At 53.3% G+C, this 23,899-nt stretch overlaps 2 protein-coding genes across 4 annotated transcripts in view; one reads left to right on the top strand and one right to left on the bottom strand.

Annotated features, from left to right (window-relative positions):
• The window catches only part of AKNA (AT-hook transcription factor), a 50,185-nt gene extending 31,674 nt beyond the window's left edge, over nucleotides 1-18,511 (top strand). Inside the window, exons 14-22 of one of the 3 annotated variants that reach the window (XM_047768239.1) lie at nucleotides 905-1,098; nucleotides 3,669-3,828; nucleotides 7,252-7,428; nucleotides 8,044-8,147; nucleotides 9,037-9,183; nucleotides 11,128-11,223; nucleotides 12,731-12,847; nucleotides 13,117-13,309; nucleotides 17,401-18,511. In XM_047768239.1, coding sequence (XP_047624195.1) covers nucleotides 905-1,098; nucleotides 3,669-3,828; nucleotides 7,252-7,428; nucleotides 8,044-8,147; nucleotides 9,037-9,183; nucleotides 11,128-11,223; nucleotides 12,731-12,847; nucleotides 13,117-13,309; nucleotides 17,401-17,671 — 1,459 coding nt within the window. In that variant the 3' untranslated portion in view covers nucleotides 17,672-18,511. Of the gene's footprint in view, nucleotides 1-904; nucleotides 1,099-3,665; nucleotides 3,829-7,251; nucleotides 7,429-8,043; nucleotides 8,148-9,036; nucleotides 9,184-11,127; nucleotides 11,224-12,730; nucleotides 12,848-13,116; nucleotides 13,310-17,400 lie in introns of all 3 variants that reach the window. The other 2 variants (XM_047768238.1, XM_047768240.1) reach the window with 2 other exon arrangements.
• A 1,347-nt stretch (nucleotides 18,512-19,858) lies between these two features.
• Nucleotides 19,859-23,663, bottom strand: LOC125120282 (alpha-1-acid glycoprotein-like). Its single transcript, XM_047768237.1, has 6 exons — nucleotides 23,484-23,663; nucleotides 22,987-23,129; nucleotides 22,675-22,745; nucleotides 21,483-21,590; nucleotides 21,214-21,317; nucleotides 19,859-20,048 (listed from the first exon to the last, which is right to left on the bottom strand). The coding sequence occupies exons 1-6, from the start codon at nucleotides 23,595-23,597 to the stop codon at nucleotides 19,977-19,979; spliced, it is 612 nt and encodes a 203-aa protein (XP_047624193.1). The 5' UTR covers nucleotides 23,598-23,663; the 3' UTR covers nucleotides 19,859-19,976.
• Nucleotides 23,664-23,899: the final 236 nt, after the last annotated feature.

Here is a 23,899-nt window from a genome sequence, read left to right as displayed (position 1 = left end):
GACAGATGGCCTGGGCATTCTCAGAGTCTGCACATTATCCCCCCGACGATGGTTCTTTGCCCTCATCTTACTGATGGGGGGGAAACGAGGCTCAGAGAGGGAAGGTGACTGGTCCAGCATCACTCGGACGATTATTGCCAGACCAGGAAATAAATATTTGTTGAGCAAATGGATGATGAAATGGTGACTGAGTAGATCTATGGGGAGAGTGGCGTGAGGTGAGCAGAAGGCAAGGATAAAGGGCAATAGAGTGGCTGCCTGGGAGGGGACTGGGCTGAAACCCAAAGGGAGAGGGTGGAGGGACAGAGTCACCGTGTAGAGCGACAGCCTCCGAAGCAGGATGCAGGCCCCTCCGGCTGCCCTCAAGGGTGCATGGGAAGAAAGGATTATAAGTTCTGTTTCTGGAGTTCCTGTTGTAGCTCCGAGGGTTAAGGGCCCGACATTGCCTCTGTGAGGATACGGGTTCAATCCCTGGCCTTGCTCAGTGGGTTAAGGATCCCATGTTGCCACAAGCTGTGGCGTAGGTCGCAGATGTGGCTCAGATCCCACGTTGCTGTGGCTGTGGCGTAGGCCGGCAGCTGTAGCTCTGATTCAATCCCTAGCCTGGGAACCTCCATAGGCCTCAGACAGGGTTGAAAAAAGATAAACATGTTCTGTTTCTTTGCATATTAGCTAAAAACTAAATTGAGCTTTGCAATTTTGCATATACACGTAGGCAGGTGCACAGCTCTGCAGTTTATAAAGAAAATGCATGTATATGATGGGGGGGGGGTCAGAAATACCATCCCGCCAGGGGTGCCAGGTCCCAAAGGTCAGGAGCTCATGGCTTAGCATGTGGAGGGGCTCGGAGGCCGGGACCTCTTTCTGTGTGATCTCAGCGTGTCTCTCCCTCCGTGGTCCCCAGCACCCCAGGGACGTTAGCCCATTCCTTCACTCCGTCGGTGCCCCGAGACGCAGCCTCCCATCACCAGACCAGGGGTCTTCCTGTCCCCAGAAGAGCTACCGAGCCCAGCACACCCAGGAGCCGAACCCAGGACAGCCCTCTCCGGCAGAGGGCACCCAGCTTCTGCCTGGAGCGGGCCCTGGCAGCCGACGTGGGTGAGTGGATGCGTCTGGGTTGGCCAGAGCCTGGGGTGACTGGGTGGCATGGGTTAAAAAAATCCAACCAGTAAAAAAAACTTGCATGACCCTCTGGGTACAAAATATCACACGGGTTCATTGCAGACAAATTTGAAATCACAGATAAGGTGGACAAAAGGGAACGAAAGAAAAGATAACAAGCTAAAAGCCATCACTCCATCTTGCTGACATTTCTGTGTAAAACCTATGAGCTATTTTCTGTGCCAGTGTGTGTGTGTTTATTTATATATACTGAAACAGAAGTGGGACATTATACACGAATGTTCAATAACTTCTTTTTTTTCACTAAACATTGTGTCATGAACACTTTCCATGTCTATAAAAATCCTTGATTTAGTTTTTTAACCTTTAGAAAAATCCATGTGTACTTTCCATTAAAATAAAACAAACATACAGGGAGAGTTCCCGTCGTGCCTCAGCGGTTAATGAACCTGACTAGCATCCATGAGGGCGAGAGTTCGATCCCCGGCCTCTTTCAGTGGGTTAAGGATCCGGCGTTGCTGTGAGCTGTGGTGTAGGTCGCAGACATGGTTCGGATCTGATGTTGCTGTGGCTGTGGTGTATGTCGGCAGCTACAGCTCTGATTGGACTCCTAGCCTAGGAACTTCTTTGCGCTATGGGTGCGGCCCTAAAAAGACAAATGACCAAAAAAAACCAAACCAAACCAAAACAAAAAAACCCCCACCATTCAGGAAAGAACATAAATTGATGAATTTTCACAAAGTGACCACAGACCCAGAAACTCAGAGTCCTAGACCTGCCTCAAGCTCCTCCCAGCCACTCCCACCCCTCCCAAAGGTCACCACTGTTCTCAGATTAGCTTTGCCTCTTTTTAAGCTTCACCATTTAAATTTTTAAAATCAGACTTTAATTAAAAATTTAATTAATTAGGAGTTCCTTTGTGGCAGCAAGTTAAGGATCTGGCATGGTCACTGCAGCAGTTTAGGTTGCTGCTGTAGGGCCAGTTTGATCCCTGGCGTAGGAAATTCCACATGCAGTGGTCACAGCCAAAAAAGAAAAAAAAAACAAAGTTGAAATAATTAGAGATTCACATGCAGTTGTAAGAAACAATACACAGAGATCCTATGTGCCCTTCCCCCAGTTTTCCCAATAATAACAGCTTGCAAATCCATCGTACAACGTCCCAACCAGATATTGACCTGGATTCAGTCAGGTCAGAATCCCTCATGTTGTCCTTTATTTATTTATTTATTTATTTAGTCTTTTTGCCATTTCTTGGGTCATTCCCGCAGCATATGGAGTTTCCCAGGCTAGGGATCTAATCAGAGCTGTAGCCACCGGCCTATACCAGAGCCACAGCAATGCAGGATCTGAGCCGTATCTGCAACCTACACCGCAGCTCACGGCAACACTGGATCCATAACCCACTGAGCAAGGCCAGGGACCGAACCTGCAACCTCATGGTTCCTAGTCGGATTCGCTAACCACTGTGCCACGTCGGGAACTCATGTTGTCCTTTATAGCCACTTCCCTCCTGCCTCCACCTCCTCCTTCACTCCTGACAACCACTAATCTCCATTTCTGTATTTTCATACTTTTTATTTATGTAATTCTTCATTTCTATAATGTTGTCACTTCTTGAATGTTATAGAAATGGAATTGTGTGATATACAGCCTTTGGGGATTGGCTTGTTTTTCACGCAGCAGAATTTTCTGGAGATTCATCTAGATTATTCCATGAATCAATAAATAGTTCCTTTTAGAAATTCCCAGTGTGGCTCAGTGGGTTAAGAACCCAACATAGTGTACATGAGGATGTGGGTTCGATCCCTGACCTTGCTCAGTGGGTTAAGGATCCAGTGTTGCCGCAAGCTGCAGCAGTGTGGGTTGAAGATGCAGCTCGGATCTGGAGTTGCTGTGGCTGAGGCGTAGGCCGGCAGCTGCAGCTCCATTTCAACCCCTAGCCTGGGAATTTCCATATGCTGTGGGTGCTGTTGTAAAAAGAGATTTTTTTTGAAGTTCCTTTATATATTGCTGAGTAGTCTTCCAGGGGCTCATTGTTTTTAATGCATGGGCCAGATGTGAGGTTTCATAACATCTGGTCCTATGCCTTTGAGAGGCTCGAGGTTTGACTGCTCGCCCAAGAAACATGCACCCAGGCAAAGGCATGACTAATTTCAGAGGGAGGTGGAGGCTCCGAAGCTGGTGCTGGAGCAACATGGTGATGCTTGGAGTCTGGGGGCCCACGTGGAGGAGGAGGCAGCTCTTCTCGGGGGGTGGGGTGTGTGTGGCCCTGGAGACTTGGATCTGATGCCGAAATGGTAGACCGTGGGGGAGACCTCGTTATAAGCCTCTCTGCAGGTCCTCCTTTGCACCCCAAGCTCTCGGCAGAAACCACATCTTCTGCTCCTGAGGTCTGTGGGCCATTGACCCCAACAGGAACTTCATCTGTGACTTCAGCTGGGCCCCCTCTTCTCACGTCCCCCATCCTTCCACCCACACAGTTTCACACCGCGAGGGTCCTCTCTGCACAAACTCACTTTGGTCCCTTGCTGCCTCCCTAGCAGCCCCCGGTTCAGCGCTGAAGGGGCGAAAGCGGATTTCCGAACAGCTCTCCCGCAGCACGACAATCAGCCCGCCCCCGCCCCTGGCCCCTGCTGGTGCCGCTCCACCCCGTGGACCAACAGAGAGCACCTCCACCCTCCTCCTCACCAGGACGGGGCGAGAGTAAGTTGGACCCTTGGGCGCTGCAGATTCAAGCTCATCATAGAGATGGGAGGGGGACGCCCGCGGGGGGCAGGGGCTTCCTCGCCTCTCCATCCAGTGGCGGCTGTGCTGAGGCCAGATGGAGGCAGACATCCTGCCTCCCAGCCCAGGGCTGTTCCTGTGGGACCTCACTGATCTAGACTTTGGGGACATTTCTCTAGCAAGTAGGAAATGACCTAGAGGTTCACTTCGCTGGTGCTAAGACCCCTCTCCCTGTCCCCCACCATCTCCCTTCCAAGACAGATCTGCATTTCCCACGGGAGTGTTTCCTGCAGTCAATGCGTTCACTATACGGACTGAAAAGAGTCTGGTTTTTCCATTTTTTTCTTTTTAATCCAAGGGCAGTTTTTCTACCAAGAGAGTTTTCTCCTTTTCTTTGTTGAAGAGAAATGGGGAGAGAGGTTGGTCTGTCCACTCCTCCTCAGAGTTGCTTTTGGCCAATAATCAATCACAGGCCTTTGCTGGATTGGGGTGTTGGCTTCCCCACCTGAGTTTAATAAGCGTACTCTTGCGTTCTCTTTTGACATCGGCACAGGAATTAGAGGTTTATTTACCTATACTATGCCAGCCCCTGGGAATACAACAGTGGACAAGACAGTCCTTGACCTCGTAAGGCTCACCGTCTTGTAGGGTGACCAAGAAACAAGCAGTTGCACCCCCCATATGATGAGTCCAGGAATGGCAGGGGCCTGACAGACTGTGGGAGCACAGAGAAGGGACATCTAGCCCAATCAGAGACTTCAGGGAGGGCTTCCTGGAGGAAGTGGTATCGCAGCTGAGACCAGAAGGAAGAGAGAGGGAGGAGGATCCCCAGCAGAGGGAACAGCATGTGCAAAGGCCTAGAGATGAGTGTCCACTACCTTTTAGGCATCAAACATTTATTTTAGGCAGATCTTCAAGTAGGAGGTGGGGTGTTAATAAAGGCAGAAAGGTAGACGCGGCAACCTGGGGGAGATCTTGGAGGGCCTCAAATGCATGCTTAGAGGTTTGGGTGATGGCTCTGCTCAGAGAATGTGTGCCCTGAATATTCTCGAATGTTGAAAATCTCATCTAAGGACAGAGGGAGGTTTTAAGCAAGGGCGTGGTGCGATTGGGTTTGTATTTAGAAAAAATTCTCCAGGAGTTCCTGTCGTGGCTCAGTGGTTAATGAATCCGACTAGGAACCATGAGGTTGTGGGTTCGATCCCTGGCCTTGCTCAGTGGGTTAAGGATCTGGCGTTGCTGTGAGCTGCGGTGTAGGTTGCAGACACGGCTGGGATCCTGCGTTGCTGTGGCTCTGGCGTAGGCCGGCGGCTACAGCTCCGATTAGACCCCTAGCCTGGGAACCTCCATGTGCTGTGGGAGCAGCCCTAGAAAAGACAAAAAGACAAAAAAAAAAAAGAAAAAATTCTCCAGCCTCCGAGAGCATGAGAATGGAGGTCAGGGCACTGCTGAGAAGTGCCCCTCACCCAGCAGAGATGATGGGGCCAGTGGGGAGGGAAGGGGGTGCATTTGAGGAGAGATAATCGGGCAGGGGGGCCCACAGGACTTGGGGGTTGGTTAGTTTTCGGGGTGTCCAGGGGAGGAGAAGGGTTTAGAATGACTCACATCTCTGGCTGGCTAACCAGTAGGATGCTGATGCAGAGATGGGGAACCTGGGACGAGGAGTAATTGCAGAGAAAGATGACTTTTAAGAGCCAGCTGGCACTCAGCCAGTAAAGGATTAAATCAGAAGACTGAGATCCTGGCAGAAAGAAGCCAGAGAGGGCAAGTGACACCAAGGGGCCATTCTAAGTCCCAGGCCCCTGTTCAGTGGCCTTTGCCCCGGACAGGGAGCCGGAGCTGCTCCGGGTCCTGCCTGCATCCTGGAGCCTCAGCCCTGCGTATCAGGGGTTAACCTGTGTCTGGAGCACTGGCTCTCCTGCAGCCGCCACCCTTATGGTTTGCCCTGGTAACCCCAACAAGCGTTTCCCTGGTAATCACCGGGACAACCAACTGCCCTTGGACGCACTCTGCTCCTGGGCATAGCCAAAGAGCAGTCTCCCACTCCCTCTGGCGCACCCATCTGAGACCCGATGGCTGCCGGAGGTGGCACAAAGAGACACTTCCTCATGGGTCCAGGGGCCACCAGGCAAGAAGTAACCCTGAGGGGAGGGAGCTCACCCCTCCCTGGAAGCTGGTCGGGAGGATGGCCATCCCCGGCCCGAACTCTGATGATCCGTGTGTAGGGGGATTTGTGTTTGGGGTATCTGGATGGGATGGGCAGCCACAATGCCAGGGTCATCCCCAGAACGAGACTCTAGAGACTCAGGGACTGGTTGGGGAGTGATGCAAACAGGATTTACTCCCGAGCTACTGGCGGCTCATGAGATACCTGGCCAGTCACAGGCTGAGCTTGTGTTTGGGGGCTTCCTCCGCAGGATGATAGCAGCCCTGCAGAGCTTCCAGCCTGCGAGGGGAAGCACCGTGTGTCTCCTTGTCCCCTCTCCCTGCTCAGCCCTTTACTCTGCTCCCTCTTGGAGCCTGGACGCCAGTCCAGCAAAATGGGGGGACTCATTCATCGCCTGTCAGGGGCTCGTTATCTCGTTGGGGAGACAGAGATAAGCATCTTCTGCCAGGAGTGGGGAGATGGGCTGGAACAATGGAGGAAATGTTAGAGGGACCCAGAAGGAGGGGGCTGAGCAAGGGCAGAAAGGAATCAGGCCTGGACCGGTAGTTAGGGTTTCTGCACACCGAGGTGGATGAAGAGGGGGGCAGCCCAGGGGGGCAGGGATGAGAATTCAAATTTTATAGTGCAATTTCAGTGAGTTCCCTCTCTCACTTGCACCTTCATCTCTATTTGAGAATTCCTCCCTGGTGTTTCAGAACAGGCTCTCGGAATCCCCGCATGCTAGGTTGGGTAAACCTCAAAGAAAGCTCTGTCTCGCTCGCTGACTGTGCAGGGCCACCAGCTCAGAGAGATGTCAAGATATGTAGCAAAGAGTTCCCATCGTGGCTCAGCGGTTAACAAATCTGACTAGCATCCATGAGGACGTGGGTTCGATCCCTGGCCTCACTCAGTAGGTTAAGGATCCAACGTTGCCGTGAGCTATGGTGTAGGTTGCAGACACGGCTTGGATCTGACATTGCTATCTATGGCTGTGCTGTAGGCTCCAATTGGACCCCTAGCCTGGGCACCTCCATATGCCACGGGTGCGGCCCTAAAAAGACACACACACACACACAAAAGATATGTTGCGAGAAAGTGACACACAAAGAAGTTGGAAAATCAGTTGACAGCAGAGTTGGACTCAGCTTGCTGGAAAGGGACAAAGACCCGGCATCCACGCCAGCTCTCTGGTGGCAGTTGCAGCTCTGCTCACCGTGCATCTCTTCTCTTTCCTGTCCCCCTACCCCCAACCCCAGCCAGGCCATCCGCGAGCTGCAAGAAGAGGTATCCCGGCTGCGGCTGCGGCTGGAGGACAGTCTGCACCAGCACCCCCAGGCCAGCCTGGAGCGCCCAGCGTCCACCTTTGACCGCCCTGCCCGGGCCCGGGACCGGCCAGCGGGTTCCTGGGCCACTTGGGGCTCTCATTACGGCAGGTGCGTGACCCCCAAACCCCTGTGCCCTGGTAGGAGCTGCAGAAGGTAGAGTTGGCCGGCCTCTGGCTCTTGCCAGAGGTGGACTCAGGCACAGCCACGCCCCACTCTCACGTATTCATTCACTCATTCATTCACCCTTAAATTCTTTTTTTACTGTGTGATATGCATTAAAGAATATATTAAGCATATGTGTTAATAATCAAGCATGAAGCAATGACTATCCCTGAATTTACCACCCGAATGAAGAGCTAGAACATTTCCAGGCTGCTCACCCTCTCACCCGCTCCCTCAGCAGCTGGTCACAGATGGTGGCTTATAAAATTATCGTTAGCTTCTGAGTGTTTCTACTGGGGGACAGGAGGTGAAGGTTTTTAATGGATGTTGTCTCATCGGTCCTTCCAACGCTGAAGTCATTGCTCCTATTATCCCCATTAGACAGAGGAGGAGCCTGAGGCTCAGAGAGGCTCATAGCTAGAGTCTTTGGTTTTGACTTTCGTGTTCTCTTACGTTAAGCCTTTCTCTGGGTTTCTCTGAGATATTCTCACTGATTCTCTTTAAAGGCTGCGTAAAACCTCATCTGGTGACATCATCCTCTCTCTCTCTCCCTTTTGCTAGCAAATCCACAGAGAGATTGTCTGGTGAGCCTGGGAGTGCAGAGCAAGGAAGGCGGCGAGCCAGGTCCTCCTCGGTGCCTCGGGAGGTGCCCCGACTGTCCCTGAGTAAGTGACCACCTGCCAAGACTGATTTCTTTTTTCTTTCTTTAAAAAAAATTTTAAAAAAATCTTTTTAGGGCCACACCAGCGGCATATGGAGGTTCCCAGGCTAGGGGTCAAATCAGAGCTGTAGCTGCTGGTCTACACCACAGCCACAGCAACTGAGCCGCGCCTGCGAACTACACCACAGCTCATGGCAACCCCAGATCCTTTACCCACTGAACAAGGCCAGGGATCAAACCTGCATCCTCTTGGATGCTAGTCAGATTCATTTCCGCTGAGCCACGAGGGGAACTCCCCCAAGACTGATTTCTGGAGGCCAGAGTCTGGGCATATTGGTCCAGTGGTTGAGGTTGAGCCTTCGAGGAAACTTGGAGAAGGCTTCTAGATGTCTTTCTTGGTCAATCGTTGTGCCCTGAAGTGCCGGGCACTTCCAATGGCAGCCACGGTAGGGCTTTGGGCTTATGTATCATCTGGCTTAATCCTCACTGCAAGATGGGTCCTTTGAGCCACGTTCTCCAGATAAGGACACCAAAGCCCGAAAACACAGGGGGCTTGCCTGAAGGAAGGCAGCTCTGGAATCAGCAGCCGGGGTTCAGCCCCAGCTCCCTCCTTCCTCACTGTGTGGCCTTGGCCAGGTTGTTTACCTGCCCTGTGCGGTTAAACGGACAGCACACAAGCTGTGGGCAGTGACATTGTGTCCACCTCCTGGGATTGCTGTGAGGGTACGTGACACGGAGCATGCAAAGCACACAGCAGAAGGTCACGGGTGTGTCAGCTGTGGTTACTAAGGGACAGATCTGTGTTTAAACTCCCAAGCTCTGCTCCAGAGCCTAAACACGTGATATGCACCACCACCCCCCCGCCCCCTCTGATTCCCCTCTTTCCACCTCAGGTTCGGAATCTGAGCCCACCTCCCCCAGGCTGTTCCCTGAGAAGGGCAGGACCGCTGAAGATAGTTCACAGGCAGCTCGGGATGGAACGAGAGGAGTGGCCAGTTCCGGACAGCCAGACAGGGTCACCTTCCAGGGCCAATACACAGGTGGACCAGGAGGGGGCGCTGGGTGGGTGCCATCAGGGTGGTCTCTGTCCTGAGAAGCCTTTTCCATTTCACCAGAGGGCTGTTATCATCTTCTATGAGTTTTGTGATACAAAATCATTAGGGAGTGTTGTCTTCGAATCTGGGTGCATCCGTTCATTCATTCTTTCATTCAGAAAACAGTTTCTGAGGCCTTCTTTGGGGGGGGGGGGCGTGCTTGGTTCTGGGGAAGCTCATTCAGCTGGTCAGTCATAAGGAGGTTTGGGAAGCGCCTGCTGTTTGCAGGACCAGGGAGACAGGGTGAACATGGAATCACTTAGTCCTGGCCTACCTTAAGGTTCTGATTCCCCAGGGGGTGCTCCTGGGGCTCCTGAACCAGGTACCCAGCACATAGTAAGGCTGGAGGTGATGCGTAGTAGGATTTCAAAGTGGTTAGCATTTGAACAAATGTGGATATGGCTCCTACTTTCCTGAATCTGGCTGCATAGCCGAGAAGACAGTAACGAGGCATTCTAGTAAGTGTGTAAATTATAGTAAGTAGATTATAGGTGTTGCTTTCACCCATGCCTCCTGGGAGGGAGTGCAGATCCAGGCGCTGCATTGGAGACAAGGCTGGAAATGAGATGCATGTCTCCCAAAGGAGCAGATAGAAGCCGAGGGTCAGAGGTGAGGGCAGCAGCATCCAGGGGCCCCAAGGCAACACGCGGAGTGTAAAGTGAGAACCAACCCTTCACGGCAGAGGAGAGAAAAAAATAAGTAGTTAGGGAGTTCCCGTCATGGCACAGTGGTTAACGAATCCGACTAGGAATGATGAGGTTGCGGGTTCGATCCCTGGCCTTGCTCAGTGGGTTAAGGATCCGGTGTTGCCGTGAGCTGTGGTGTAGGTCACAGACGTGGCTCGGATCCCATGTCGCTGTGGCTCTGGTGTAGGCCGGCGGCTACAGCTCTGATTAGACCCCTAGCCTGGGAACCTCCATATGCTGTGGGAGCAGCCCTAGAAAAGACAAAAAGAAAAAAAAAATGTAGTCAGACAACATTCTGAAAGTCTTCTTTGAGACTCAGGGATGGACAAGGCAGGGGATGGTGAGGCTGAGTGCAGACCCCAGAGTCTGTCCAACTCTCCGATCACCTCCGACACTTGACACCTGCTGGGCGCTGGGCAGGCTGCCTCATGGCTATGGCCGCATTCAGTGCCACCTGCAATGAAACCCACAATATGACTATCCTGGTTTTCCAGCCACTTGGAGCACAGAGAAAACACCACTGACCCCATGCTGAAGCCATTCTAACACTAACCAGCCAGCCGGGGTTTGGGGAGCAGCATTAAGCTTTGTTGTTGCTTATAAGGTCCTCCTGGCCTGCTTCCAATCCTCACTGAACTTGGGTTTGTTGATTACTTCTGTATGTCAAGAACGAGGTAGCCGGGGAGTTTCTGTTGTGATTCATTGGGTTAAGAACCCGGCTAGTAGTGTCCATGAGGATGCAGGTTTGATCCCTGGCCTCGCTCAGTGGGTTAAGGATCTGACATTGCTGTGAGCTGTGGTGTCATTGCTGATGTGGCTTGGATCCAGCTTTGCTGTGGCTGTGGTGTAGGCCGGCAGCTGTAGCTCCGATTCGACCCCTAGCCTGGGAACCTCCATGTGCCGCAGGTGCAGCTCCCCGCAAACCAGACAAAAACCAAAAAAAAAAAAAAAAAAACCTAGGCAGCTGGTCCCTAAATAGGACCTGAAATAGGCGTCTGGAGAGAGCTTACGATAAACAAATAAATGTGTTTTTTGTGTAGATATGTGTATGTAGCTGCACCTTGCATATCTGCATATTTATGCTCTTATAATATGAGTGTGTGTGTGCATGATAGAAAGAGGGAGATGATGAAATTTTTTGGAGGAAGAGGAGAGAGATCCTTATTCTAAATCCTGATGCTGACTGTTCTGGTTTCTTTCCCAGGCCAGGAGTACCATGTTCTGACCCCCAAGACTGTCCTGAGAGGCAATGGCCCAGTTTCCTGTCCCCACTGTCGACCCGTTAGGACCCAAGACCCAGGTGGGGATGGTTCTGGAGAAGCAGCCAGGACTGTGCGGCTGCAGCTTCCTGCTCTTGGTGGGAGGCAGGGTGCTGTTGGGCCAGGCGTGGACTGCGCTGGGCTCAGCGGTGGCTCAAGGCACAGGGAAGCGAACAGGATTTTTTCTGGGCTTCTCAGCCCTTGCAGGGTGTCCTGCCCTCACGTTTCTCTGCTGGGCCTGGAGCCACCCTCCTTCACCCTGACATGGAGAAGCCAGGAACATGATTTCAGAAGATCCTGGTGGGGGGCTATAGGCAGCAGGGGGCTGGCAGCAATAATTATGTCTTACCTCCCCTCCATCCTCCCCCCACTCCCCCTTTCCCCTAAACCTAAGAGTTTAGGGGAAGAGCAGTGGCCTGAGAATACCAACACCGGGTTCTAATCCCAGTTCTGCCACTGACATGCTGTGTAACATTAGGCAAGTTCCTCAACTTCTCTGAGCCTCCAGTTCCACATCCATAACGAAAGGTTTGGAGATTCCTCTCTGAGGTCCTTTCAAGCAGTGATGAGGATAATGATGGAGCTATCGTTTATTAAGCCCCTCCTGTACACAGGGCATCATGCTAAGGGTTTTACAAACATTAATTCTCACAACCCTATGAAGCAGGGTTTGCCCATTTCATTACTATGTCCATTATGAGTAAAGAAACTGGGGCTCAGAGAGGTTAAGTAACTAGCCCAAGGGCACACAGCTTACAAATGGTAGAGCCAGGATTTGTGACTCCAAGGCCCAGGCTCTTCACTACTTTATTGCTCTGCCTTTGTTAGAGTCCCAGCAGGCCTATGTACTCATTCATTCATGAAGCACTTTCCCATACTGGGCTCTGGGCCTCGTCCCTAATGAGCTCAGCTAAGCAGACAAAACAAAATGGTCAGAATTGGGATGGGGGAGCAGAGGGTGGGACATAAGTCTGCCTGGTGGGTAGGAGGGCTTCCCAGAGGGAGTGATGGGGAGCTGAGGCCTGAAGGAGAGGCAGACTGGCCCTGGGATTCTCTCAGGGAAGAGAACAAGGGTGCCCACTCTGCTCCTACTCACTTAGGCCTCTGCTGACACCCAGGGCCCTTGTGGGCCAGTCCTGTCTCACGATGGGCCTGTGTCACTATGGAGGATGGCCATAGGTACAGCGGCTACAGTCGGGGGAGCCAGGCTTAGGATCAGACAGAGGACCACTGCTTCCCAGCTCTGAGACTTTGGCAAATTATGCAGCCTCTTGGTGCCTCAGTTTCCCTTTCTGTAAAATGGGGAAGCGATGGTAGTAGCTAGTCTTGGATTTGATCAAATAATACATGAAGGCCTTGAGCCGAGGGCCTGGCTCAGTAAACACTTCCTGTCACTGTCATGGTTACCATCGATGCTGTTGTCACTCAGTGGAGGCAGCTTGTCTCCTCTGCAGTGGTCCCCGAGGGGAGCTCAGTGCTGCGAGAGGCCTGTAGGGACCCAATGGCTTGATCTTCCTCCTCCTCTGACGTTTATTCCTCATCTTCCAGGTGGTGCTGTCACCAAGGACCCACTGGGACCATCTCCTGCTGGGACCCTGCAGTGTCCCCTGTGTGGTCAAGCTGGGTCCCCCTCCGAGGGGACTGGCCCAGACTCAGCCACCTCTGGTAGGGACAGACACTCCGTCTCTTCCCCTAGTTCTCTTGGATGCGGGTTTGGGTACCCCTGGGCGGGGGTGTAGCTGGGGTGGCGGCTCGCCCAGTCTGGGATGAACAAACTGGGTGAGAGCTTGTTTCCCAAAGCAAGCCACTCCCAGCGTGGCCAGCCCAGTGGGCAGCTCTACCAGAGGGTGGGGCTGGGTGGACTCTCTGTCCTCTGCTGGATCTTCCCTGAGGAGTCACAGTCACCCTGTCTCTCTGGTGTCCTTTCCTGACAGCACCAGAAAAGGCTGCCCCCAGAAGAAATGCACCTTCAACCTCCAGCCCCAAGCAGAGGAGCAAGCAGGCAGGGTCGCCGCCCCGGCCGCCCCCCGGACTGTGGTATCTGGCAGCGGCACCCACAGCACCAGTTCCTCCGGCCTTTGCCTACATCTCCTCGGTTCCCGTCATGCCTTATCCATCAGCCGCTGTGTAAGAGCCTTCCTTCCCAAGCCTCCTAGCCTCTCTGTCGGGATCGCTTAATAATGAGCATTCAGGAGTTCCCATTGTGGCACAGCGGAAATGAATCTGACTAGGAACCGTGAGCTTGTGAGTTTGATCCCTGGCCTCGCTCAGAGGTTGGGGATCTGGCTTTGCCATGAGTTGTGGTGTAGACTGCAGATGCAGCTCAGATCCTGCGTTGCTGTGGTGGTGGTGTAGGCTGGTGGCTGTAGCTCAGATTTGACCCCTAGCCCGGGAACCTCCATATGCCATGTGTGCGACCCTAAAAAGCAAAAAAAAAAAAAAAAAAAAAAAAAAAGGCCTTCGGACCTGAGTCGGGCACTGAGTACTCCTGTTTCCCACCAACACTCACATAGTCACTCGACAAACCCTGAGTGCTCCCTGTATCCCAGGGAGAGTGCTCAGCCCTGGGGACCTAGCAAATGAAGGAGCCTGGCAGAGCACCCTGCCTTCTTACAGACTCACAGGGACCTAGAACCCTAACCATCTTTCCATTTCCTTGTGGGTCTTCTCAGCCAGCGAGTAATGCCCACTCACTTTTTTAAAAAAGACCTTATTTTTTAGAACAGTTTTAGATTTATAGAGTTTCCCCTATAATGAACACCTCACGTTAATACAGTACACATGCAATTAGTGAACCCCATATTAATAACCAGAGTTTATTCAGGTTTCCTGAGTTTTTACCTGAAGTCTTTTTCTGTTCCAGGATCCCACCTAAAATACCACATATGTCTAGTCGTCATGTCTCCCAGGCCCCTCTTGGCTGAGACGTTTTCTCAGAACTTTCCTTGTTTTCAGTGACCTTGACAGCTTAGAGACACACTGGTCAGGTTCACTGTAGGATGAACCCTGGAGGTGGATTTGGAGGTCACGTAAGTCAAGAAAAGACTCAGCAGTTAAAGCAGAAGTGGTTTGGGTTTTAGAGTCAGAGCTGCACTGGAAGCCTGTCTGCTGCTTGTCAGTGCTGTGGCCTTGGTGAAGCCCCTTCTGCTCTGAGCCTCACCTTCCCCATCTGTGAAATGGGTCAGTGTCTCAATCACATGCGGCTGTGGAGGGTTAAATGAGGCAGGTGCTAAGAGCCCCGTGAGATGTTTGTGGGGTTCGTAGGGCGATGCTGGCCCCTGCTCAGGGCGGAATAAATGGCAGCTTTGTCATCACAGCAAATGCTGCTGCCATTCAGTATCGTCATTAGTAGGAGGGAAAATGAGGAATTGTGGCTTCCGTGTGCCAGGGCTGTGCAGGGGAAAAGCCCAGACCCTGGAATGAGATCTGTCATCTCATCCTGTCACCAGCCAGTTCTATGCCTCAGTTTCCCTCACTGTAAAATGAGGGGGTCAGGAGGCCTCTTCAGGGGCATGTTGTTGGAAGCCTGTGTCTGTGGGCGTGAGGGCCCAGAGTCACCGTGAGAGCAGGTGCTTGGCAGGAGCTGAGACCATGGGGACTCCAGCCTTGGGTGGCTTTCTTGCTGCCCTCTCGGCTGAGTCTAGGAGGTCATTAAGGAACCCTCTTCTCCAGCAGTGAAGAGAGGCCGTGCTGCACACTCAGGCCTCTGGCAGAGGTGGTGGCAACACCCGCCTGGACTCTGGCTTGTTGGGCGGGAGAGGATTTGCCTAGAATTTGGTGGCCCAGGATAAAGCTCTGCGTGTCCATGGGTCTCTCTACTTCTGAGGCTATTCCAGATCCTTGCAGACTCAGACCTGCGGACAGCTCTGGCCAGGTTGCTCTCTTCAGCCCTGGACAGGCCATGGGGGAGGGGAAATGCCCTGGGCGTAGTGTCCAGCAGACCAGGCCAGCAGTAGCCAGATAACCTTGGGCAGGTTGCCTGGCTCCTGTACCTCAGCTTTTTCCTCTGTGAAATGGGTTGTGGTGAAGATTAAATGAGCTGAGCATAGAAACCCCATAGTACCTATAAGGTGGCTAGTAATTCTAATGCTACTGGAACTGGGGCTAATAACAGCCAAAAGTTTCTCCAGCTGCCCATCAGCAGGACTGAGCCCCCTCAGTGGCTGAGGCCCGGAAGCCTTAAGTGAAAAGCTGAATGGGTCTGTACCGCCACCTGCTGGTCAGCAGCCATATAGCCTCTGCACCAGAAACTTTCTAGCCAGTTTTTTGGTTTGCAGGTATTTCTCAGTTGTTGTTTGTTTTGTTTGGTAGCTTCTGCCCTGGGGAGAGTTTGGAGAAATTTTCAGGCCAAGCTGGTCATCAAATTATCAGAAGGCAGGAGTGTATGAGAAACTAGTAGTTACACCAGCTAGTCCATCTCTAAAGGAGGCAACTGGATTCAAGAAACCCATTCATTTGGTTCAGATGATGACATATCAGCATCTATTGGGAGCTAATTAGCTATGGGTATAAATCTAATACTACCCCTTCCAGCTGTCTGGCTCTGGGAGAGTCCTCCGTAGCTGACATTTACAGAGCACTGAGCATACAAAGCTTTTACCTGAATTTCCTATTGACTCAGTCCCAGGAGGCAGTGAACTACGGCTGTGTTCCATGGAGAAACACAGCTCTTGAAAGTGAAGTTGCTTATTCATGGTCCTGCGGGCAGCCAAGCAGAATGACGGAGATTTGGGGCAGCTTCTTGCATCATTTCGCTTCTTTGAGCTTCACTTTGCTCATCTGTGAAATAAGCATAAAAGTACCTACCGAATAAATGAGACAGTGCCAGTCAAGCACTTGTCTCAGAGCCTGCACTGGTACCAAGGACGAGGATACCAGCCCTGGGCTAGGCGCTGTGTTAAACTGTCCGAGGGACTGTCCACCTACTTTCCAAAGCTGCACCATTTGCATTCCCACCAATAGTGTATGAGGGTTCCGATCGCTCCACAGTCTCACCAACACTCAAAGTCTGTCTTTTGGGTTTAGCCATCCCTATGGGTGGCGAGTGTGTGTCGTGGCATCGTATGCAGGTTTTGTTTTTATTTTTGTTTTTTATGGCTGCACCTGTGGCACATGGACGTTTCTGGGCTAGAGGTCAAATTGAACCTGCATCCTCATGGATGCAATGTCGGGTTCTTAACCTGCTGAGTCACAACGGGAACGCCATCTGGTGTAGTTTTGTTTTTTTTTTTTTTTTCATCTCGTGTAGTTTTGATTTGCACCTTCCAGATAGCTAATGATGTCGAACGCCTTTTCACGTGCTTGTTGGCCATTTGTCTCTCTTGTTTGGAGAGACCCCTCTTCAGACCCTAGCGGAGCCCTTTGGTCACGCTGTGCCATAAGGCAAATCAAAACGTGGAAGAGCAGGAATAAGACCGGCTTGCGTGCCAAGCAAGACACCAATAAGTATCTCCTGCCAAGTCCTCCTAAACCCATTCCTGCTCCATTGAGGCGAAATGCTTCGTTGTCCCCCTCTTTCCTACACACTTTACCCCCCAACACAGATGCCACAACTTTTCCTTGCCCAGGGCTGGTTTCCCTGAACCCTATACCCCCGCAGTCACTTCTTGGAGGAATCAGTGCTTCGTCTCATGGCTCCTTGGCCTGTTTCCCCCCCCCCCAAATTGTAAACAACACCTCGCATTCCTGCAGGAATAGGCTGGGAAGGATGCCTTTCCACCTTCTGCCCTCAGCGAGTGGAGCCAGACCCTCTCGATCCAGCAGGATCCTGGTTGTTATTATCAGGTTTCTCCAGTGTTCCACACCTAGCCAGTGGGACTCCCTATGGTACCGCTCGGACAAAGTGGGTTTGCTCCAGAATCTGGCGTGATCCTGGTGTCCCCGAGACCTGGCTCTCCGACTAGATGCTCTAAGAAGGCGGCGAGGGGGTCCATGTATTGTTCATATGCCATGCTGAGACCAGGGTCTAACACAACGGCTGGCACATAGTATATGGTCAATAAGTATTTATTCAATGAACACGTAGATGGACCTGACCATTTCTGAGCACCTGTTCTGGGTCGAGCACTCCCAGGTACCATCCTTTATCCCTCTGGTGCATACCTCGGAGGAGGTGCTTATTTTTCCCATTTTAGGGGTGAAGGAACTGAGACTCAGAGAGTAGGGGCTGAGAACCCCCGGCCCTCTTGTGGTCAGCGTGTGCTCACCTCTCTCCCCAGGTACTACGCGCCTCTGGGACCTACCTCAGCCCCGACAGCCCGAGCCGCCGCCGCTGCCGCAGAGTGGCCCCCCGCAGCCTCCTCCAGGCCAGCCCGGGGACCCCGGAACTCCATCCAGCTGGACCTGGAGGACCTGGAGGAGCTCAACAAGGCCCTGAGCCGAGCCATGCAGGCTGCCGAGAGCGTCCGCTCCACCACCAAGCACATGAGCCGCTCCCTGTCGGCCGACCTGCGCCAGGCCCGCGGCCTGCGGGGCTCCTGCCTTTTCTGACGCCACCCTGGGCTGCGAGATGCATGGTCATCATCCCCCAGGCCGGGGGGCAGCTGAGCCGCTCCCGGTGGCCCCACAGACCCTCCCCAGGAGGGTTCCCTCCGTACCGGCCCTGCCTGCTCAGCCCCTGAGTTTCCAAAACAGAAGGGGTGTCAGCTGGTCCTCAAGAGACGTCACTTCCCAGGGACCTGCGCTGGAGGAGGTGCCGGGGCCAAAGCTACCTTCTGCCCAGATGCCATCTGTGGGAGGCTTCTGCTCCTACACCTGGTATCCAGCTAATAATATGCATTTTATTTAGGATGGACAGATATTTTCTTAAACGGACGAGTTTCCCCATCCTTGGGGCTTCTTAGGAGGCCAGATAAGAAGGGAGAGGGCCAAGATTCCTGGCAAAAACTTGTCCACTGCCTGTGACCCGCCCCTCCAGAGTAGGTGTTCCCAGGAAGGATGTGGCTGGGGACCTTTCTGCTGGTGACTGGTGGTCAGTGGGGCACTTTGAGGCCATTGGGATATCTTAGGATGACACGCACCCAGCATCTCCAGGGCTGAGGGGCCTTTCCCACAAGCCTGCTGGGATGGACACCTGTGGAGGGCCCGGGAAGCCGTCCCCCATGGCTCCCTTCTGTACCTCACCCCGAGACCCCTAGCACTCCCCTGGGGTCCCTGTGGGATTGGGCTAGTGGCCAGCTACCTGCCAGGTCCTGGTCTGTGGCCATGAGGCCAGACCATCTCCTGCTCCCCGACCCCATAGCAAGCTCAGACCTCAGCTTTTCTGGAATGTGTGTGCATCAGTGATATTTGTATATGTGAGGCATTTTTAAAAAAAATCTATTTTCGTTACGAGGACAAATAAAGAAGAATGAATATTGATCTTAAGCCATGAAGACCACAACCGCTGCGTCCCACCCCCCAAACATTCCCAAAGCCTCCCACATCTGTGGTGTGCCTCCTCCACTCGGGATTTCTAAAGCCAAGTGTGGGGGTGGGGAAGATTTGGCACCAAGCTGCCCCTTCCCCTGGGAACTGGTTGAGGGCTGCAAAGGCACGAGTCTGGACTCTTTCCAGTGCTCCTTTTGGCAGCAAAAAGCAACAACACCTGCCATGTACGGAGCGTCTCCTGGACCCCAATCCTTGAGCTGAGGGCTCCATCCCTCTGTGACCCCATTTTATTGATGGGGAGACTGAGATTCCAGTGAACTATCTGCCCCAGCTCACAATGGTTTGACTCCGGAGTCTATGTTCTTTGTTCCTATTTTTTGCTCTCGATGGCTTAGGACACCCGCACATGGAATTACTCAAAAAATTCAGCCCCAGCTTCTCTGCCACCTGAGTGGTGTGCTGCCTCCCTCACATGGTTATATATCACAAACTCCTTGGGTCTGGAAGGAGACTGGCCTTTTGTGCAGGACTCCTGGCTTCAGACACTCGGTCCTTTTTTTTTTTTTTTTTTTTTTTTCGGCTGCACTTGCACCAAATGGAAATTCCCTGGCCAGGGATCAAACCTGAGCCACAGCTATAACCAGAGCCACAGTCGTGACAAGGCCAGATCGTTAACTTTAACACTGAGCCACAGAGGAACTCCAAGGCACTTGGTTCTCCTGATCCCCAGGGTGAGGGCTCCAAATGCATTTGCAAGATGGTTAGTTTCGAGAGACCAGTCTTACTCCTAGGCGTCCTGTCCTCCTCCGTGTCAGGTGAGCACTCTGGGGACACCTCATGGAGACACACACAGCCTCTTTGGCCTGGCCCTGGGTCTTCCAAGTCTTCTGTCCTGCCCCTGCCCTGGCCCGGGCACCCACCTCTTCCAGGATGCTCACAGCAGCCTCCTCTCGGTCTTCCTGCCTCCAGTCTGGCCCCTCCTAACTCTAAAGCAAGGGCCCTTGTGCTTGGCGCTGCGGCCCTGAGTCCTCACCGCCTCTGTCTACTCAGGGTCCTCTGCCTCGATGGCAGGAACAGCAGGCGTTATCAAGTTCCTCGCCTTCCCAAACTGGCTCAGATGCCCGTTCCAGGTGGCCCTCCCAGACTTCCCCACTAGAGGAGGAACCTTCCCCCTGCTGGGCTCCCACAGCACTCAGTGCAAATCGTCACCCATCGGGCACATATGCAGGGGATCACAGCCAGGGCCCTTCCAACCAGGGATCAGCTCAGGCCAGCACAACATGAATGAATGAACGAGCAAATGACAACTTGCCTGTACCAAATGCGAAGCTTTATTGATGCAACTGAGGGAGAGAATTGAGGTGCAAAGGGTGGGTGGGAGGTGCTGAGGATGGGCCTCCAAGGTGCCCAAGGACCTGACCCAATGCTAGGACCCCTCCTTCTCCTTCTCCTTCTTCCTTTCCTCCTCATGCTGCTTCTCCAGTGGCCCACACAGATCCTAGAAGACAGTGCAATGGAGGGGGAGGCTGGGAGAAGGGTGGAATGACCTCTGGACTGTGCCACCAGCCCAAGCAGGGCTCCAGCTGGGTGACCTTGGGCAAGTCATTTTCTCTCCCTGAGCCTCGAACCCTAACAACTGACAGGCACTGGGTCCTTATGACATGCCACCCCCGTCTGTTGATCTCCTGGACTCCTCACACCAGGTACAGATGATGAGAGTCCTAGGCTCCGGGCAGCCTGTGGCCCGTCCCAGGTCCCCCAGCCAGTAGATGGGGGTGGCAGGCTGCTGGCCAAGGGACCCACGCGAGTGCCTGTGTTCATTAGCCCTTTCCCAGGGTTCCTGAAAGTGGGGGGATGATTTGTGCCACCCGTGGTCATGGAAAATGACCTCCGGTGACAGACAGATGGAGGTGTTTTTATTTTAATAATCCTGAAAGTATTTCACATGTATCTTTAAAAAAAAAAAAAAAAGTGTAACCAGCTCATCAGCTCTGTGATTGCAAATTTTTTTTTTTTTTGGTCTTTTTAGGGCCGCACGCCTGGCATGGGGAGGTTCCCAGGCTAGGGATTGAATCGGAGCTGTAGCCACTGGCCTATGCCACAGCCAGAGCAACGCCAGATCCTTAACCCACTGAGCGAGGTCAGGGATCAAACCTGCACTCTCATGGATTCTAGTCAGATTCGTTTCCAATGAGCCATGACGGGAATGCCTGTGATTGCAGATATTACTGCAGAGGATAAGACGAAGTATAGCCTTTTGTGTCACACAGGTTTAGAGGACAGTCTTAAGACCATTACACAGGTAATTATCAGTTGCAGCAAGAATTGGGACAGTGGACCTGAAAAAGCACAAGGCCCGTTCCCTATCACAGGAGCGTTAGAAGCCTGGGCTGTGGTGAGTGGCCGGGTCTCTTTCCCACGTTCGCCACAGCTTGGCTATGCCCTCCCCTGCTTGTTAGCCTCTCCCATCCTCCCCACATGTTCCGGGCATCCTCCCTGTCTTCCCAGGGACTTTTCCCTCCCGTGCACTCATCCATCCCCCGGCAGTGTGCTTAAGCAGGATCTCATGGTTTTCCGTGAAGCCTTGACCTCTCTGGGGCTCTGCGGCCGCCCAAGGTGGGACCGCCCTCGGGGGCCTCCTGGCCTGGTCCTCCTGCACTCACCTTTTTCTCGTCGGTGTATGTGATTTCTGACTTGTGGATTCCCGTGCACTCGATAGCATCATGGAACTCTTTCATCTGCTCCGGGGTCACCTCCGCCTTGTCGGCTGCAGGAGGAGGCAAGGGTTGTGGGGGGTAGGGTTGCGGGTAAGGATGCTGGAGGGCCTACACGGGGCGGGGGGGCGGGGGGAAGGGCTGGGGTTCTGGGGACCCCGCCAGAGGAGGAGTGGCCCTAGGGGGAGGCCCGGGTGGAGCGGGAGTTTAATGTCTACCGTAGAAGGAGAGCCCCACGTTGTTCTTATCGTTCAAGGAATTGATGAGCATGAAGGTCTTGGGGACCTTGGTTAACAGCAGGTCAGCAAAGTGTTCTCTGCCCATCTCTGAAGGAGAAAGTTTCCAGTGAGACCACCAGGGGGCGTTGAGTGTGGCCCAATGGTCCCCACCTCACAGGAGAGGAACCTGGGGGTGCCCAGGGCCACAGAGCCCATCAGTGAAGGCCAGGGTTTCCCCTGGGCCACGGATCCCTCGCTCCTGCTGTGTGCCAGGCTTGGCACTGAGCGATGTCCGGGTGTGGACTGTGCCAGGCAGGACCTTTCTTTCTCCCACGTTACAGATGAGGAAACCAGGCTCAGACAGGAGCCTCGGTGCTGCAACTCGGCGTCTGTTCAATGCCACCAGCGTTTGTGTGCTCCTACTAGGGGGCCTCTCTGCGGTGATGGTGGAGACAGGAGTGCAGTCACTGCTTCCCTACCACAGGCCACCACCCTTGGCTCCCAGAGGATGAGGAGTAGTGGGCAGAGGCAGGACTGGAACCTGCCTGAGGTTTGAATCCTAGGTCTACTTACAAGCTGTGTTACCTCAGGGAAACTATTTGACATCTCTGTTTCTCCCTTTCCTCATCTGATCACTGTAATGTCCTCCTAGGGTTGGTGTATTAAGGGGATTCACTCATGTAAAACACTTCTTTCTTTCTTTTTTTTTTTTTTTTTTGGTCATTTGTCCTTTTAGGGCCACACCCGCAGCATATAGAAGCTCCCAGGGTAAGGGTCTAATTGGAGCTGTAGGCGCCAGCCCACACCAGACCCACAGCAGCGCCAGATCCAAGCCATGTCTGTGACCTACACCACAGCTCACAGCAACTTAACTCATGGATCGAGGCCAGGGATCGAACCTGCAACTTCATGGTTCCTAGTCGGATTTGTTTCCTCTGTGCCACGATGGGAACTCTGTAAAACATTTCTAATAGTGCCTGGCCCATAGTATGTTCTCAAAAATGTTGGCTGTTGTTACCCGTTTTTGCCCTATGCAGGCTCTGGGACCACAAAGATGTAAGAGGTGGGACCATCCTGAGTTCTCTATGCCCAAAACCCCCAGGGCCTGAGCCCCAGCCCGCATCCTTCAGGCTGTTCTCCTGCCATCTCCCCACTCCACACAGCAGCCCTCCGAGTGAGGCCTGGTCCTCACCGTGTTTAGATAGGCTTCCATTCTCCCGATAGACCTTCAGGGAGCTGTCGTTATAGATGCACTGGTTCCCTCTACAGCCGGAGAGAAGCAAGGAGAAAAGCAGTCAGTAAGTCGGTCAAGAAGTAGACAATCACCCTTCATGGTCACCCAGGGCCAGGAGTCGGGTGGCAAGGAGAGTCAGCTTTCCACTCCCCTCCCGGCAGTGGGAAGGTGCGGTCAAGAGGAGGGGACAGGCTCGCTCAAGGTTTTTCTGCAGCTGGGCGTGGAAGCCAGAAGCTGGGGCTGGGGGTGAGCGGGCATGTGGGGTCTCACATGGTCTGGTACTCTCTGAGGTTTATCTTGTCCTCTGCGGGCTTGGGATCAAAGAAAAAGAAGGCTGCCTGGATGGATCTGGCCGACTCATTGTACTGGGGGTTTCGGAAGGCCGAGCCGATATAAAACCACTTGCCGGAGATCTGCAGAGAAGCCAAGGGCTGGTGATGGAGGCTGGGAGCCAAATCCTTGAAAAGCCGCTCTCTCCTCGAATTTTGCAAACAAGGAGACTGGGGCCCCAGAGTGAGGAGCGGACTGTAGGAGCTCACTCAGCGGACCAGGCATCTCCTCTCCACCCCCCACTCCCAGGCAGCCCCTCCTTGCCCAGTACAGAATTGTTTCCTGCCGTGGGGACTTGCGACGAGGCATCTGAGTCCAGAGGTGGGGAAACGCCCCTGGAGGCGGCTCAGAATTTCACCCCAGGACCCAGGAGAGAAAAGAACGGCATGGCAGTGGGCAAAGGGAAGCCCAGAGAGGACTCGGACTCAGGCACTCACCAAGTCCAAGGTGGCATTGGTGATGGGCACTGCCGTCAAGTTGGCGCACAGCGGGTTCTGGGCTTTCAGCAGAGGAAGGAGGCTCAGGACTGCGAGGGCCCAGAGCAGTGCCATGATGAGACAGGAAGGCACCTGCAGCCAGGCAGACTGGTGACTGGAGGGTGCCCATGACCTTTAAACTAGCTGTGGGCGGAGCCCTGGGGCCAAGCAGTGACACAATCTGGCGAGATCTTGGGAAATGCCTTGCACAAAAACATCCCTCCATCCCGCAAAGCCCGTGGTAGGTAAAGCCTCCAAATCCAGGTCTAAGTGGGTCCCTGACCTGGAGCGGTTACAAAGGTCCAAAGGCCTGGCTATTCAAAGCCAAGGTGAGCGTGGGTCGGAGTGACATTAGTTAACGTGTTTAGATATTGATA

This window comes from Phacochoerus africanus, chromosome 2, assembly GCF_016906955.1.
Source record: "Phacochoerus africanus isolate WHEZ1 chromosome 2, ROS_Pafr_v1, whole genome shotgun sequence".
NCBI classification, from domain to species: domain Eukaryota; kingdom Metazoa; phylum Chordata; class Mammalia; order Artiodactyla; family Suidae; genus Phacochoerus; species Phacochoerus africanus.
Note: the sequence above shows the minus strand (reverse complement) of the source record. Positions and strands in the feature narration are given on the sequence as shown.

Bases quoted from the DNA above. Each gene is read 5' to 3' on its own strand.
- LOC125120282 (XM_047768237.1), bottom strand. From the start codon at position 23,597: ATGGCACTGCTCTGGGCCCTCGCAGTCCTGAGCCTCCTTCCTCTGCTG. The intron at 21,318-21,482 runs GTAGACATTAAA...CTCCTCCTGCAG, and splicing joins CGTGGGGCTCTCCTTCTACG to CCGACAAGGCGGAGGTGACC. The intron at 20,049-21,213 runs GTGAGTGCAGGA...ACTGTCTTCTAG, and splicing joins CATACACCGACGAGAAAAAG to GATCTGTGTGGGCCACTGGA.